Here is a 15,490-nt window from a genome sequence, read left to right as displayed (position 1 = left end):
TTGCTTTCTTCTTTATGCATTTCTGCATTAAAAAAAAAACCTAATAAATGTTATTTTTTCATAAGATCACCATTCTCATTCTCTTTGCACTTTCTGTTGCATTTGACCCACTTCTTACTGAAACTCTCACCTAGAGATCTTCCAAATACTGCACTCTGTTTTCTTCTCTATACAAAATGGGGTTAATAATGCCTACCTCACAGGTTGGTTATGATGATTAAATGCGATACAGTAGACATGAGGTTAAAAAAAAAAAAGGCATCTTACAAATGTCCAGTAGAGTGCCTGAAACATAGCAAGAACTTAATAATTGTTAGCTATTTATAGTGAAAATTGGTGTCTTTGTCACCCTGCATATATTCACTCTTTTCCTAGCTACAAAGAATTTCTTCTTGGAGCACCACTTCCTCACTCTTAGCCCACATGGCTTTAATGGAGCTAGCATGAGACCTAGGCTTAAGTCAATTAGAGATCTCCAATAGAAACTTTTATTTAACTAAAAGATGGGGAAGAAAGACACTTCTTAACCCCTAGGTCTTTAAGTTTAGGAAATTTGAGGCTAGAGTTACTGTAACACCTTACCACGGCAAGGGGAGAGCCTGGAGGTGTCAGAGACCACTATGTGAAGCCTGAGAATAATGCCAAGACAAGGAAATGCAAAGCAGAACAAAGAAAGAAACACAATCCTAGTGTCTTTGTTTGAACACTGAATCCAGTTATACTCACCTAACTTTTTGGTTATGGAAGCTAATTTTTTTTTTTCTCAAGACAATTTGGATTGGATTTTCTGTCACTTGTAATCTACAAAGTCCGGATTTTCTGTCACTTGTAATCTACAAAGTCCCATCTGAGACATTACTATAATTATTTCTTCTTCCTATATTCTAAGAATGTACATTCTTTAGTGCTATCCTCTCTCTACTCACAACCTTAAAAATCTAATCTATTTTTAGTGTCCCAACTATTCTTGTAACTCTATCCCACCCTATTTTCTCTCCTGAACTATATTCTCCACCTCTAATGCCCACTGTATATACCTTTCCTAATCTCAACCTATATGAATAAAAACAAACTCATTTTTCAAAACTGTCCATCCCCCAAAACTGCTCCATTTCCTCACTTCCCATTTTTTTGTATGTTAAGATAGGTGAGAGTTTCAACAAGACTAGTGTTCTAGGGGGCTTATATTATCAAGAGAAATATTCATTACTATCTCTCCTGTCTCTATATCCAATTTATTCATCTTGAACAATATTCTCTAAGTATTTATACATTACTTACATAAATTCATGTTTATTCATTTTGATTTATTATTTAATGTCTAATCCAAATATTTACAATTAATTATAAACTTTGTTAATATTTTAAACATTTACCCACAAATCTAATTTCAGACTTTATGAAATGCTGTAACCACATTAGAAGGTAGACAAAACATATTATTATAATGATGACAAAATCTAACTATGCACTTAAAGAATTGCAAATGTTAATTTTAATTCTATTCCAATTTTTCCCCTTGAACTTATTCTTATTTCTTCCTGTGGGGTACAACTTTTTGAAATATAAAAAGTAAGCGTTCTCTTCTCAGTCTGCCTGAAATTATAGATAATGGTTGTTAGTAGATGATTTTGGACGAGAGAGATGAGACTTGGTTATACTTTCCAGGATCACTGTAACCTAGTCCATCCCAATTGGACCAGCTTCTTTTTATCCAAAGTACTGGCAGGGATCAATCAAGTCTTTATTTCTTGTGATCCTAATCTCTTCTCAAATCACTTCTTCACTTTTTCTTAGTGTCCTACTTTCACTCTAGATTTGTCTCCACTGTAGCTGTTTGTTATGAATGTCTTTCCTATGTTATACAACCTGGTTTAAGCCTGTTTAAAAAATATTTATTCTGAGTGGAGCATGGTTAGGTTCAACTAAATCTAAAGCTATTGGTCACTTTATTGATTTACTGAAATTACATTTCTTGTCAGTCACTAAGACCAATCATTATTTACAGCAACCATCAAAGGCAGTAAAACTAGGATTTATTTGTGACTTATCTTTCTTATCCCCTCATCACTAATCCAGGGATTCACAAAAAATAGAATCTGACTAACTTTAAGGGTTCAGACTCTTAACCATTAAAATCTACAAAAGCTATAGATTTTCCCCCAAAATGTGTCCAGATTTTTACCTTTCTACTGCATAGGCACCTCCTACATGGAGGACTGGACAGTAATAATCTAACTAAGCCATGCCTGATCTCAGTCTCTTTCCCTTTCTACACATCCCACATAACTACTGTTAATTTTTTTTTTTACCAAGTCATTCTTTAGCTCAAAATTTTTCTAATATTTTGAAAACATCCTTGACCTGGCTTTCAAAACCCTTCATAAACTAATCTTCTAACTTGACATCCCATTATTCATCCTTAGCACATACCCTAATAAGGTCAATGTCATAAACACAGCAGTACCAAATGCATATAGTGTGTGTACTAGACAATCATAAACAATCCTATGAGGTAGGTATTATATGCTGGTTTTATAATAAACAATCTCAGAGATTGATAAATTGAGTAAACTGTCTAAGCATGTAGCTTAAAAAATGATGAGATTTGGGATTCTTGTTATCTGTAACATCTTTCTACTACATCATGCTGTCTCCCATATACATAACTCAATTTGGTCTAGTCTTTGCTTTTTTCATGGTTAATATCTCTCCAACGCAGTTTTAATAGTGTTTTACAGACTGCAAAATTCCAAAAGATTCCAGATGTTTTCGAAGAGAACTGATTGCTACATTTTCTGGTACACCTACCAGCCAATTTTTTTTTTTCACTGAGCTCTATTGTCTGTAGTTTGTCTTATGAAAACAATAATTTTTTTCAACTTCAAATATAAAGGTATATTACAATATCAAGTCAATGTTTATTCAAATCACACCAGTCTCCCAACCTCACCAAATTCTTACACTTGAGGGGAGTGTCCTCCACACCTCCTCTTGAGAAACACTGAACCTGAATATGCTCCTCAGGGCAACAGTCATACTTACTTACTTAGAATGACAATGTAAATTCATTCATAAAGCAGATTTATTGGGCCTTGAGTATGCCAAGTCCTAAGTATGCAAAAGTTAAAAGGGGGAATAAAAGAGGCTCCCAGTTCTCAATGTCAAGTACTTAAGAGCCGCTGAATAAATGCTTGTTGGACATAGTCAAATCAATTAATGGTTAACATCGTGAGGGATTAGGACCACGTCTGAGAACCTGATCAAAGTTCAGGGAACACCAACTCCCCAGAAAAATTCACAAGCACACAGAATTTTGTATACGATTTCGAGGTCGGGGGACGGGGCGGGGGGGGAAGTGGAGAAGAGGTGGTATGAACTCCTCTGAAGCCCAATCACCTACCACCACATCCACAAACTCCTGGTTAAAAACCTACTAGCAAAACTAGATTCTCTGGGAACAGGAATACTTGCTTAATAATCCTGATTATGCCTGACAGTGCAATGTATACAAAAGCTACTTAAGAAATATTTGCTGATCAATAATTTTCTCATACCCAGACACCAGCAAATCGTTTCTTCCATTACAGTCTTTCAGCCAAATGATTTTAAAAACGCGAACCCCCCTTTCACTAGTGACATTAATGACCTAACACCAATAATTCGAAATCATTATTTTGCTTTTCACTACACGATCATTCACCAATCCAGGTCTTCTCTTCTCCTTGTTGCCCCTCTAGTCCCTCCAAACTCAGGTCTTCCTCCTTTTCATCCCAAAAGCTACGTCCAGAGCTGCACCGCCCCCAGGGAGACGGAAAATAACTGATGCTCCACTCCGCACACACCCTCATAGCAGGGAAGGTGGATCCAGTAATGGCTACAACTTCCAAACCCTTTCCTCACCTCTCGCCTAGAGGTAAAGAGATTTACCTTAAGTGCCAGGAAAGCGGTGGCGATTGTACTCACAGAAGTGGGACCAGTTACCAAGAAGCCTCGGACCTCCCTGTCACCATAGCGACTCCTAAGAGCTAAGCTCACTCCCTCTTCCCGCGATACTTCCCTGCCGGGCGTCACCCGAGCAGGCCCTAGACCCCGCCCCTCAGCGAGCTCGCCCTCTTCTTAAGGGGCGTCATTGGACGACTGAGCCTTGCCTTTAGCTGTGGGCGGAACCCCACTCTATTTTTTTTATCTTTTTCAAAATTCTCAAGGTTTTTTAAAACATATTTTTTATAAGAGTGCTATTGCCGTAGGCCACGGAAAACATTGTTTCGCTTTTCTTTGTCACTTAATAGAAAACGTCCCCTGCCGCCTGGGTCCCGCCAGCAGTTCGCGCATGCGCGTAAGCGACCAGAAGATGGCGGCAATAATCGCCGCATTTTTTTCAAATTAGTGGTTCCCAGAAAGCATTGCGCGCATTTGTAACGAATTTCCGTTCGAGTTTGTATTTTAGGCGCCATTTTCGAGTGAAGGACCCGAAGCCGAAACACCGGTAGGAGCGGGGGGGTATGCAACCGTTTCCAACCTTGGTCTGAGGGGACTATCTCGCAGGTAAAATACTTCTTTTCCTGATCAGGTTGTCACACTCTTACTTCCTGCCCCGTCCGCGGGCTCCTGGAAAGTAGAGGCCTTGAGTTGGAGCAGCCGAAGTCTAGGCTGAGGCTGCCGCCGGGAGATTTCTCTCGCTGTCACCCCTCCCCCCTCGGCCGCTCCCCGGCAGTCGAGGCTCCCGCGCGCTTCTCCCGGGCGCCACTTCTTTGAGCTACATAAGCGTTGCTCAGGAGACTGGGGGCCCGGGGGGGGGTGGTTGGGGGGAGCCTCTCAGCCTCGCGGACCTCTTTTCAGAAATCTCGGTCTTGGTCGGACTCTAGCGTGGCTCCCTGCCCGTCTTACTTCCCGCAAGGGACTAACCACCGGGTCTGAGCCCTTAACTGGTGACCTTTCGTAGTTTATTGTCCAACGGGATTCTGCCGCGGACCCCGGAGGGACAGACCCCTGCCACCTCAAGGCGATTGAACCGGAGCCGGCGCTGCCGGCTTCCGATTTGGAAATCGCTAGTGGTCGGACCCGGCCGGACTGTAGAGAGCAGACCTCAAAGCCCCCGGGCCGTCTGCTGCGCCGAGGGCTAAATGGCGGGGAGAGGAAAGTGGGCGGCTCGCCGCCAGTTGGGTGTTCGCTGCTCTGGGAAGAGGTGATAGATAACCCCTCAAACGAACTCTTGTCTCTCAGAATCTGTGCGCTTGCATCCGTAGCCCAGAGAGCGTGGGAATGTCCGCAAATGCTAGCGTATGGGAATTGCTTCATTTAGAAATTACATTAGAATAGTCTTTCACACTTATACTGTGGGCCGACGGCGGGGGGGCATTAAAAAGTAAAAAGAACCTAAGCAGTTGCTCTATTCTTGCTTGATCCCCAAGCACGTCTAGGTTTTCCCACTTGCTTAGGACTTAAGAAAACGAATCCCGCCTTCTTGGCACTTGAGTTTTTTGTGCCTTCTTTCTCGAGGACCCGCTGGCGTTGAGCGGGGTTTGACGACGGGGCTCTCAAAAACGGGTGGACGGAGTTTTCCCCGAGTGGGACGGGGTGGGGGGCTGAGCCCGTCTCACCGCGGGGCCGGGGGTTGGGGGGGAACGTACCGGCACGGGCCCGCGGCCCGACTTGCTCCCGGCTCTCCCTCGGCCCCAGCGACCATGCCCCGTAAAGGCACCCAGCCCTCCACCGCCCGGCGCAGAGAGGAAGGGCCGCCGCAGTCCCCGGACGGCGCCAGCAGCGACGCGGAGCCCGAGCCGCCGCCCGGCCGCGCGGGGAGCCTCGCGCCTGCCACCGCAGGTGAGTAGCCCTTCGCGACGCCGCGGGCAAGCGCGGGGGAGACCCGGGTGCATCCGCGCCCAACCCAGGACTGGCTGGTGTTCTTGGGCGCGGACAAGAGGGGCTGCGGGGTTGACATCTGAAGGTCCGGTAGAGCCGCTCAAGAAAGCGATTTGGCGATTTTCACAGATTAGACAATGTGCAGTATCGGTGTAACGGTGCCGGAGGGGATGGGGGCGAGTAAATAGCTTCAATTCTGAATTTCTGTTCATTGTCTTCTATTTCCACGGAAATCGACACGGTCAGCCAGGAGCTAGTGGACTGTTTTTCAGACAGAGTCAACCTGACTGTATGTTATAATATGATGAAAAGTTTCTTGACCCTGTAATTTCACCTTCGTGGTCTTTAATTGCTAAGAGAAGATGATAATGTACTCGAAACTACCGTAGCTTTTGTGAGTCCAGGAACTGAATGACATGAAACCCCTGTGACAGTGTCTCTAGAGCTCGCGAGTGTCCAAAGTTAAGGTTCCAGGTTCTCACAGATACGGAGAGAGTTGGATCTAGAGCCTTAGGATTTAACCACCTGTTTAGACAGGGAGCAGGGAATCAAGTGTTTGTGGATTTCCCAGATTTGCATGACGAAGTAGTGTTTCGGCTCCTAAAAGGTATATTTCTATAGAATTTTGTGACTGGTGGCATTTCTTTCAAGAATTTCTTTTTTTATAAAACCAAACCAAAAGGTTCTCATCCCCTGTGAGTTTAGGATAATACTATATTTGAGTGAAAATACAGATTCTTAGGTTTCATAAATAACATCTCTCCAGAGATTAGCAGGCAGTAGTCCTCCGAACTAATTGCACTAATGCAGGCTTTTTTCCCCTTGTTTTCCCTTTCCTTTGACTGACTTAGAGACTCCAAGTGAGGAAATAGATAATAGAAGTTTAGAAGAGATTTTGAATAGCATCCCTCCTCCCCCACCTCCAGCAATGACCAATGAAGCTGGAGCTCCTCGTCTTATGATAACTCATATTGTAAACCAGAACTTCAAATCCTATGCTGGGGAAAAAATTCTGGGACCTTTCCATAAGGTATTTGACCTTCTTAAAATAACCGTTGTAAGGTAATGCGTCTTTATTACAAAATGTTTCAATTTTGTAGTTATTGTATTTATCCTGATTGATTAAAAATACGGTATGTTTCCTGTGCTTTTAACAACTGAAATTAGCTTTTGTTTATCTGGCTATTTTTTGGTACCTTTCTTTATAAGGTTTTCCTCACTGAATAGAATTGGTGGGTTTTATGTTTGAAAGGAGTATTTTCTCTTTATAAGAATGAATTTTGTAAAAAGTCTGAGTTAAAATTAGAGTATGGTCTTACTTAAAGTGTTGAAGCTTGTGATATAAGAGACATGATATATGAAAACAGCTATCTTTAACTTTTTTTTTTCCTGTTCTTTTTATGCAGCGCTTTTCCTGTATTATTGGGCCAAATGGCAGTGGCAAATCCAATGTTATTGATTCTATGCTTTTTGTGTTTGGCTATCGAGCACAAAAAATAAGATCTAAAAAACTCTCAGTTCTAATACACAATTCTGATGAACACAAGGATATTCAGAGTTGTACTGTAGAAGTTCATTTTCAAAAGATAATTGATAAGGTAAGGGGCTTTGTTTAGATATTTGCAACTTCAAGTAAGGAACACAAAGGATTTCAGTACGTTGCACATTTTATTATTTTTGGCTTAAATTGGTTCGTAAAAATTAGTATATGGTTAAAGCAGAACCAATATTTATTTCATTACCTCCATGACCATATTTTCTTTTTGAGGATTGGTGGTCGTGGCTGTTAAACTTAAAATATTAAAATTTTTAGCCAGGGAAATGAATTATTAGTAGCTCATAATAATGCTTACCTTTTTGGTGTAAAACATTGAGCAGTTTTAGTATCCCGAGTACCAAGTAAGCATTCTTTTACTATAAATTTTGGATTCATTTTTAAAGTTATGTTTTTATTGCTTTCAGATAAGTTACCTAAACTTGAAAATGTTAACAGTTTGACTAACTTTACCATCTCCCTTATTTCAATTCGCATTAAATTTAATGTTAACTAGTAGTCATCTGTAAAGGTGATATGAAAGAGCTTTGCTTCAGTTTGAAGTAAACTACCCTTTTAAAACAGGGAAGGGTAAGGTAACATGTTTGTTTTCTAGAAGAGGAGACAATTATAGGTAAAATGCCTATTTAGAGTATTCACATGGCTCTGTTGGTATTGGGATTTATTTTCTCTTCTATTTAATAATTAACTTTGGAAATACGTGGTTCAAAAATGACTGACTGGAACCTAAAAATGACGCCCAGGCATCACCAGTAGAAAACTAATTACATAATGAAATGAGGATGTGATTTGGCCTCTAGGTCTTGTTTTGGTTTTGTTTTTTGTTTTTTTTTTAATTTTAATATACACAGCTTTAATTAAATCTACATGGTGGTATCTATTTTAATTTTGTTTCTTAGTGCTTTTCTATTGTACAGTTTGGGTTGGAAAGTAGATTGCCAGTAAATCAGATTTGATTCCATTGCTTATTAATTACACTTGATTTGTGTAAATTTTAAAAACCACGATTTCAAAATGACATAGCTTTTAAAGGAAAGCAAGTTTTAATGTTAAAGCAGATTTGCACTTCAGTAGTTGTCAATTCTTTGCAATTTTTTTTACCTTCAATTAATGACGTATTCTTCACCAAAAAAGAAAAAAAACTAAGCTGTATCATCCCACTACTATACCTTCCTTCCTTTTTCCTCAAATCATCTCTTGCAGCTTTTTTTTAATGGACTAGTAATGTAATCTGTCAACATGGTTTAATAATTTCGGTGAGTTTGTTTTGGATACAGTGGGATTCTTGTGCCCCTTCATCAGTTCTTTTCTCAGTCAAATATGTTTTTAGGCTTGAAGGTGGGGTGTTTTCTTTTTTGTTTGTTTGGTTGCTTTGACTTTTTGGTTTTTGTGATCTATGAGGAAGGAATCAAAGAACTTGAAAAATTATTTCTAATCTTTGCTAAGATTAATTCTAAGAACTATTGTCAGTTTATGTGCATATTCAATTGAAGTTCTTAAGCCATAGAATTGGTTTCAGTATGAAGTGAGTGAAATTTGGAGCAAACCTCTGACTTAATACCAACAATTGTTTTCTGGTTTTGTTTTTCCTCAAAACAGGAAGGGGATGATTATGAAGTAGTTCCTAACAGTAACTTTTATGTATCCAGAACGGCCTACAGAGATAATACTTCTGTTTATCACATAAGTGGGAAGAAGAAAACATTTAAGGATGTTGGAAATCTTCTTCGAAGCCATGGAATTGACTTGGACCATAATAGATTTTTAATCTTACAGGTAAATTTATTAAAGATATTAGAGGTTCTCTCATTCTTTTTTTTTTTTTTTCTTTTCCCTTTTTTTTCTTTTTTCCTTTTTTTAAAATAAAGTGTAAGGAATTTTCCCTATTGGATGAATCCTGTATTTTTGAGGCCTTAAAGTACTGTAGCAGCACATCATGGTTTACATACTACAGTCAAGATGCGAATCATTATTTGCTGCTCTAGAAATTTAAGGAAATTCATTCAGAACTGTAATTTCATCATCATATGCTCATTTTATGTTTGGATGGACTGACATACTTGTTCCGCTCTAGCAGCACGTAAATATTGGCGTAGTAAAATAAATATTAAACACCAATATTATTGTGCTGCTTTAGCGTGACAGGGACATAGCAACTATTTATCATTTCTGTTTGTATTTCTCTTTAAGATAACATTTTAAATGAGATTTGTTATCTTTTAATAGTTCTTTTCCTTTACTTTTGTTCTTGTTTGTCATCTCTACTATTATACACTCGAAAGAAAAAAACTCTGTATACTTGGTGTTTCACAAATTTACCTGAGCACCTAACTGATTTAACTTTTTTTTTTTTTTAATGCTTAGAATGGTCAATTAAAAGCTTATTCAAGCTCTTTGTTTTGTTTCAAATGGCCTACTTGAACCACTTCTACTGGAAGATCAGAAAGTAACTGATATTTCATTCTTAAGTATCACAGCTTTTAAAGTCTTTTTAAAGGGGTATAAAATTAAGTACCTGGTGTTAAGCTGATTTTTATTAGAAACCCTGTATTCTTTATTTGAGTAAAGATATTTTCTACCAGCATTGCTTGGTAAGAAAAATTCCTTATCTTCTCTATGTCTTACCTTTCAAAAAAGTTCTTAGTGTAAAACATGGCTTTGTCAGACATATTAAAATTTCCTTTTGATTTGAGGCTATCTTCTTTTCCTTTGTCCTACCTACAATCACCAAGAGCATAATAATAAGAGGAAAACTATATTGTGATATAGAAATAGCTGCTAATATTCTTTAGTGTCCTGTACTACTGATTTTAAACTAACTTGGGAATTTTGGTTTGATACTAAAAGTTTGATTAGTATGACTGAGTGTTCCCCGTAAGAAACTTATAAAGTGTTAGCCTCTATTTCCATTTTAGTCTATATTCTTCAACTGCTTTTTTTTTAAAAAAAAAAATGTTACTTTTAGACGTACATAGTGTATGTAGAAGGTAAAGAAATATTCTGGGATGACTTATGTTAATATCTTCAGTTCATTTGTAATACTTCTATAACCCAAACTTACTTTAAAATGGATGTTGGGAAATCATCAGCAGATATATTTCTAAATAAGATTTGAATTTACATATATGTGGGATTAAAGCTGTGTGTGTGTGTGTGTGTGTGTGTGTGTGTGTGTGTGTGTTTTAATCAGATTTAACTTTTATGGACTTTTTGTATTCTGGGATTTGATTTGGTTAATTATGGATTAAAGATGCCCCTTTAGAATACTAAATTTGATAGTGATACCATTTTGCAGGAACCTATCATTGTGTTTATCTTATTATTTGCTGTTTATTTACTGTCACGCAGGGATAATCAAAGTTTTACACCTGTGCATAGACTCATCAAAATAGGCTGCGTTTTAACCCTTGAAAGGGTGATTTTTTTTCCCTTGATATTGCCTCTCTATACATAATTCAGTAAATAAAGGGACCTAAATAAAGTAACTTCCCAAAGATATAAATAAGAGTAGTTTTTAAATTGTAAACTTTATATTAAATATGTGCTTCTTAAGTGCCCAGGATGCTTAAGCCATTTGTCCTCATAATAATCTCAACCTTTTTATGTTATCTTAACAGTTACGTTGTTTAAATCATTTTTAATACCGAGATAAAATTTCCACGTTAACAAATTGAATTCCATTTGATTAAATTTACAGATAAGAACCTTAGAAACTCACCTGTTAGGAAGAAGAAACAGGGATTGGACTAGATAGAACTAATGATGCCCTATTTAAAAGTTTGAGGGAAAGTGGCAGTGGTTTCTATGGATTTTTATTTAGTTCCTTATCAAAATCTTAGACTCCTGCACTAGAGATTTAAAGCATTTGAAGGTAAGTAAGACTGCAATTTTCATTACCTTATCTCCCACTAAATAACATCTTAAAAACTAGCTGTGGTTTGGGAGGCTGGGAACTTGGAGACATCAGAATATCATCATCTAAGACATAAGTGATTACTTTGAATAAAATGTATAGGCTGTTTGGCCAGTGGTAGTGATTAACAACCTAAGTAATATAAATCCAGCTAAAGTGAAAACTTATTTTTAAGACTAAAAAGCACTAAAGTTTAGAAGTCCATAAGGGTAAACTTTTTTTTTTTAATTATTTATAATGGTATAGTAGGGTCTTCAAGTAGGCATTTCTAGTATTTGAAGTCATTTAAAATTTCATTGTTGACTATATGCTGAGATGCTATAAATGATACAAAAATGGTAGAATTCTGTTTCTTGTCCTTAGAGGCACTTATACACATGCCTTCCAAAAGTGTTAGATTATAATTGGCCGTTTCGCTTTTTATGTTTGTACATTTCCCTGTTTATATATACCTTGTTCGGGAGCTGTTTTCCCATTGTTAATAACTATCAGTATAAACAAGTAGGGTTTTGTTAGCTCTGTGTAGCATTTCATGGGTAGCTAGTTTTGTCACAATTTTCAACTTCATATGCTTTTTGTCTTCATATTATAAAATCTAAACTAAGATTTAAAACAAGAACCAAAATTTTTTTCTTATTGTTTAGTAATTTGGAGATTGGATTAACCGAGATCTGAGTTGTTACCTAGTCATCTCTCCCTTTTTCTTTTCAGTATACTTCTTCTAAGCCTGGCATAACATACAAACTTATTTGGATTCTGGTCTTTTAGCCTGTAGAAATAAGTCTGTGCTATATCAAAAGAATTTTAGCTTTATCAATAGTACTTTAGTTATCCAAAAGTGTCTTGTTCAACCGCCTCAACTATATGAAAGAAAATAGGAAACTACCCCTAAGCATCCAAAATAGATATCCAGCAGTCTACCTCCTAAAGCATTGTCCTTTCTGTTTATGCACTTATTTTAGACAGATACTAACCTCAATCATTTGGTTTCTTGCCCTCTGTTAGTTCACAAAGAGCAATTAGAATAAAATTTATCAGAATAAGAGAAAGAACAATAACTTACATTACAGTGGAAAATGGAGAAAATAAAAATATTACCAAGGCAAAATAAAATTTCAAAGCCTAGTAAATCTGGGCCATTTAATTTTGATTCAAACGCCCATATTTACCTTAAACCTTCAGGTCTTATTAGGAAAAAAGCTTTGTTATAGCTATATACTATACTTCAGTTGCCTGTGGTTCTTGCTTGCTAAAATTTGGATTCTGTTTCAGTAAAGATAAAAAAGCATCGTACCTATTCATTCCTCTTCGATTTTTAAGCTGTATTCTTGTAAATTAGATTATTGAGGAATGCTATAAATGAATCACAATACCCTGGTTTGCCGTCCACTTCAATAAGTTATGGATTAGGCCTTGGATGTTATAAATATCCTCTTGAAGTATGTTTGCTATTTTTATGTTACTTTAAAAAACCACAGATGGTATTTCCACAGTTGCTTAGTATCTCTGATATAGTGTGAATATAAATTAAAACATAGGAAGTCACTAGTAAACAACAGTGAAAAAAATTGTTTAAAACCTTGTTTAGTATAATTAAGCTATAGAAAATAGAAATAACCATGTGGAGGCCTACAAAACTTTGCCAGCTTCAGATGGTAGCATTATAGCAACTTGAAACTTTCTTTTTGTCTCATCATGCTACCACTACTTGTGATTTGGAGCTTTGAGTGGTAAGGTGACTTTAAATTCAGGTTGATGCTTTAAAATTATTTCTGAAATGTGTTGAAGGCATTGCCCTAAATTAAAACTATTTTCTATAATTTCACATGGGATAGGTACATTTTCTGAAATATGAGTGGTCCTCTAAGCAGACTGTCAACCCACAGGTTATACATGAAATGACACAAAATGGAAAAAGAAGGAAGAAAACAAATAGTAGCAGGTAGTAAGGCAGAGGACATCAAGGAACAGGACCACAAGAAAGGTCCCAGGTTGTCTGTCATTGAAATACCACAACAGTCCTAATTGTCACGTGACAGGTAGAAGCCTAAATGTTCTAATAACCTGTTGATTCAATAGAGCTAATCTGATAATAACCGGGTTTTTTGTTTTTAATGAATACCATATAATAAAACTGAATGTTATATGGGACTTGAGGTGGAACTATGTTGATTCATAAACGTCCTTGTCTTTCACTTGAAAATGTTTTTTTCTATTGGGCAACCTTGTTAGAATGAAAAGAAATCAGAGCTGTATATCCTTCATTTTAATTGGAAAGGGAGGAACAAGTAACCAAAAACAAGCAACCACTATGCTTTATTCAAAGCTAGGCAGTCTCTTAATGGTGGTATTCCATCTCTTCAATAAGTAATTTGGCCAGGAAAAGTGTGATGCCTTTAGGAATATTTTTATCATTCTTACACCAAATCATAACTTCTGGTTATCTGAAAAGTGTATACTTAAATAATACCTTATAGTGATTTGACTCAGACATGTAAGTTCTCTTGGCATGGTTTTTCATTTTTCTTAAGATAAGTGTTCAGATATTCAAATTGAATTAGGTAGAATATTAGACTATCAGGTGTCAGATATTTGGACTGTAAACACTAATACAAAAGAGTTAAACTGACTACCTCCAGATCAGTGATTCTCAGCTGGGGGTAGTTTTGCATCCTCACTCCCAGTACATTTAGCATTGTCTGGAGATAGTTTGGGCTGTTACAGCTGGGGGAAGCCTGATGCTGCTGACATCTAGTGGGTAGAGGTCAGAGATGTTATTAAACATGCTGTGATACCCAGCATAGCTCCCCACAACAAAGAGTATTCAGCCCAAAATGTCAGTAATGTTGCTGTTGATAAACCCTGTCTAGATAACAACTGAATAAGTCTCTTGGCTTCTTCAGTGGCTGGAGTCCCTGTTGTAATCCAAAGCTTTGGACATTCTTCCAGGCTTAAATCCTGTCTGAAACTTAAAACTGTTGTGAAAATATTTGGAAAGAACTGATAATTGAAAGCAGAATAAAACATTTTATATAAATAGCTATATATTTTAAACACTAATATTTAGTTAAAACTAATTCATACATACCCAAGGTTGCAGAGAAATCTAAAAAATAACAGGCTCTTAGGATAACATTTCACTTTGTATTTTATAATCATGTCCTGTTGTCAGAGTACAGAAAAGTGATCATCTGTAAAAAATGTTTAAAATTATGCCCTTTAATGAGTAGATTTTTTTTTTTTTACGCGGAATCTTAGTTCCCCGACCAGGGATCGAACCCATGCCCCCTGCAGTGGAAGTGCGGAGCCCTAACCACTGGACCGCCAGGGAAGTCCCTAATGAGTAGATTTTAAAATTAGCTGTTTTATCCTTTCTTTTATCTTTAAATTTTTTACCTTGTAAAATTATGTTGAGGATTTTGGTAAATATGACGCTTTGTCATTAGCAAGTTTTACCCGATTTTTAAGGTTCATTCATAAATACATATTGTAGATATTTAAATTGAGAAAGACTATATGCTTTTTTTAATATATAATTTTAAAAAATTTTTTTCAGTCTTTGCTATTTTGCAGAAATAAAGGGTTTTTTTTTTTTTCTATTTATCCCTTTTCTTCTGTTGTAATAATAATAGAGTACAAGCAGGCTACTGGTGTGAAGTAAAGTAGCAATTTGCCTGAGCATTGTTCAGACAAAATTTTCTTCCCCATCAAACGGCTGCTTGGCAGTCAGCCTTGAAAGTTACTGATTGTGGATTTTTTTCTTCTTTTCTCTTTGTAATTAAACTGCATAAATATAAATATATAATGTTAATCTAAGATTTTAATTACAGTTCAAAAGTTGTAATAATGATTGCAAGCAAAAGTTTTCCAATGTTGTATGTACCAGGATCTTTAGTTTCCAGTCAGTTGGATTTCTTCTATTAATATTATTACCATGAGAAATAGTAATATTTCCTTTTTCATTTAATGGTCTTGTTTTTAGAAAGTTACAGCATTAAGTTTGAGACATTCTTACAAAGCCCAGTGCTTGCTGAGGAACTCATAACACCAGGTTTATAGAGAAACCTTAATGATACTAACCATCTTGGGACAGGATTCCTACTACAGTTTAACCATTAAGGGTCTTTTTGAAAATTCTTTGTTTTAGAATAGGAGCT

The 15,490-nt window shown here is 37.0% G+C and overlaps 2 protein-coding genes across 4 annotated transcripts in view; one reads left to right on the top strand and one right to left on the bottom strand.

Moving 5' to 3' along the window:
• The window catches only part of IFT80 (intraflagellar transport 80), a 119,766-nt gene extending 115,722 nt beyond the window's left edge, over positions 1–4,044 (bottom strand). Inside the window, exon 1 of one of the 2 annotated variants that reach the window (XM_061193489.1) lies at positions 3,967–4,044. The gene's annotated coding sequence lies outside the window, so the exon portion shown is untranslated. Of the gene's footprint in view, positions 1–3,930 lie in introns of both variants that reach the window. The other variant, XM_061193488.1, reaches the window with a different exon arrangement.
• Positions 4,045–4,466: 422 nt separating this feature from the next.
• Positions 4,467–15,490, top strand: part of SMC4 (structural maintenance of chromosomes 4) — a 32,531-nt gene continuing 21,507 nt past the window's right edge. Inside the window, exons 1-5 of one of the 2 annotated variants that reach the window (XM_061194511.1) lie at positions 4,467–4,548; positions 5,683–5,826; positions 6,717–6,895; positions 7,272–7,463; positions 9,020–9,196. In XM_061194511.1, the coding sequence (XP_061050494.1) occupies positions 5,688–5,826; positions 6,717–6,895; positions 7,272–7,463; positions 9,020–9,196 (687 nt within the window). In that variant the 5' untranslated portion in view covers positions 4,467–4,548; positions 5,683–5,687. Of the gene's footprint in view, positions 4,549–5,682; positions 5,827–6,716; positions 6,896–7,271; positions 7,464–9,019; positions 9,197–15,490 lie in introns of those variants that run through there. The other variant, XM_061194512.1, reaches the window with a different exon arrangement.

Source organism: Eubalaena glacialis, chromosome 6, assembly GCF_028564815.1.
Source record: "Eubalaena glacialis isolate mEubGla1 chromosome 6, mEubGla1.1.hap2.+ XY, whole genome shotgun sequence".
Taxonomy (NCBI): Eukaryota; Metazoa; Chordata; class Mammalia; order Artiodactyla; family Balaenidae; genus Eubalaena; species Eubalaena glacialis.
This window is presented reverse-complemented; position numbering and strand designations above follow the sequence as displayed.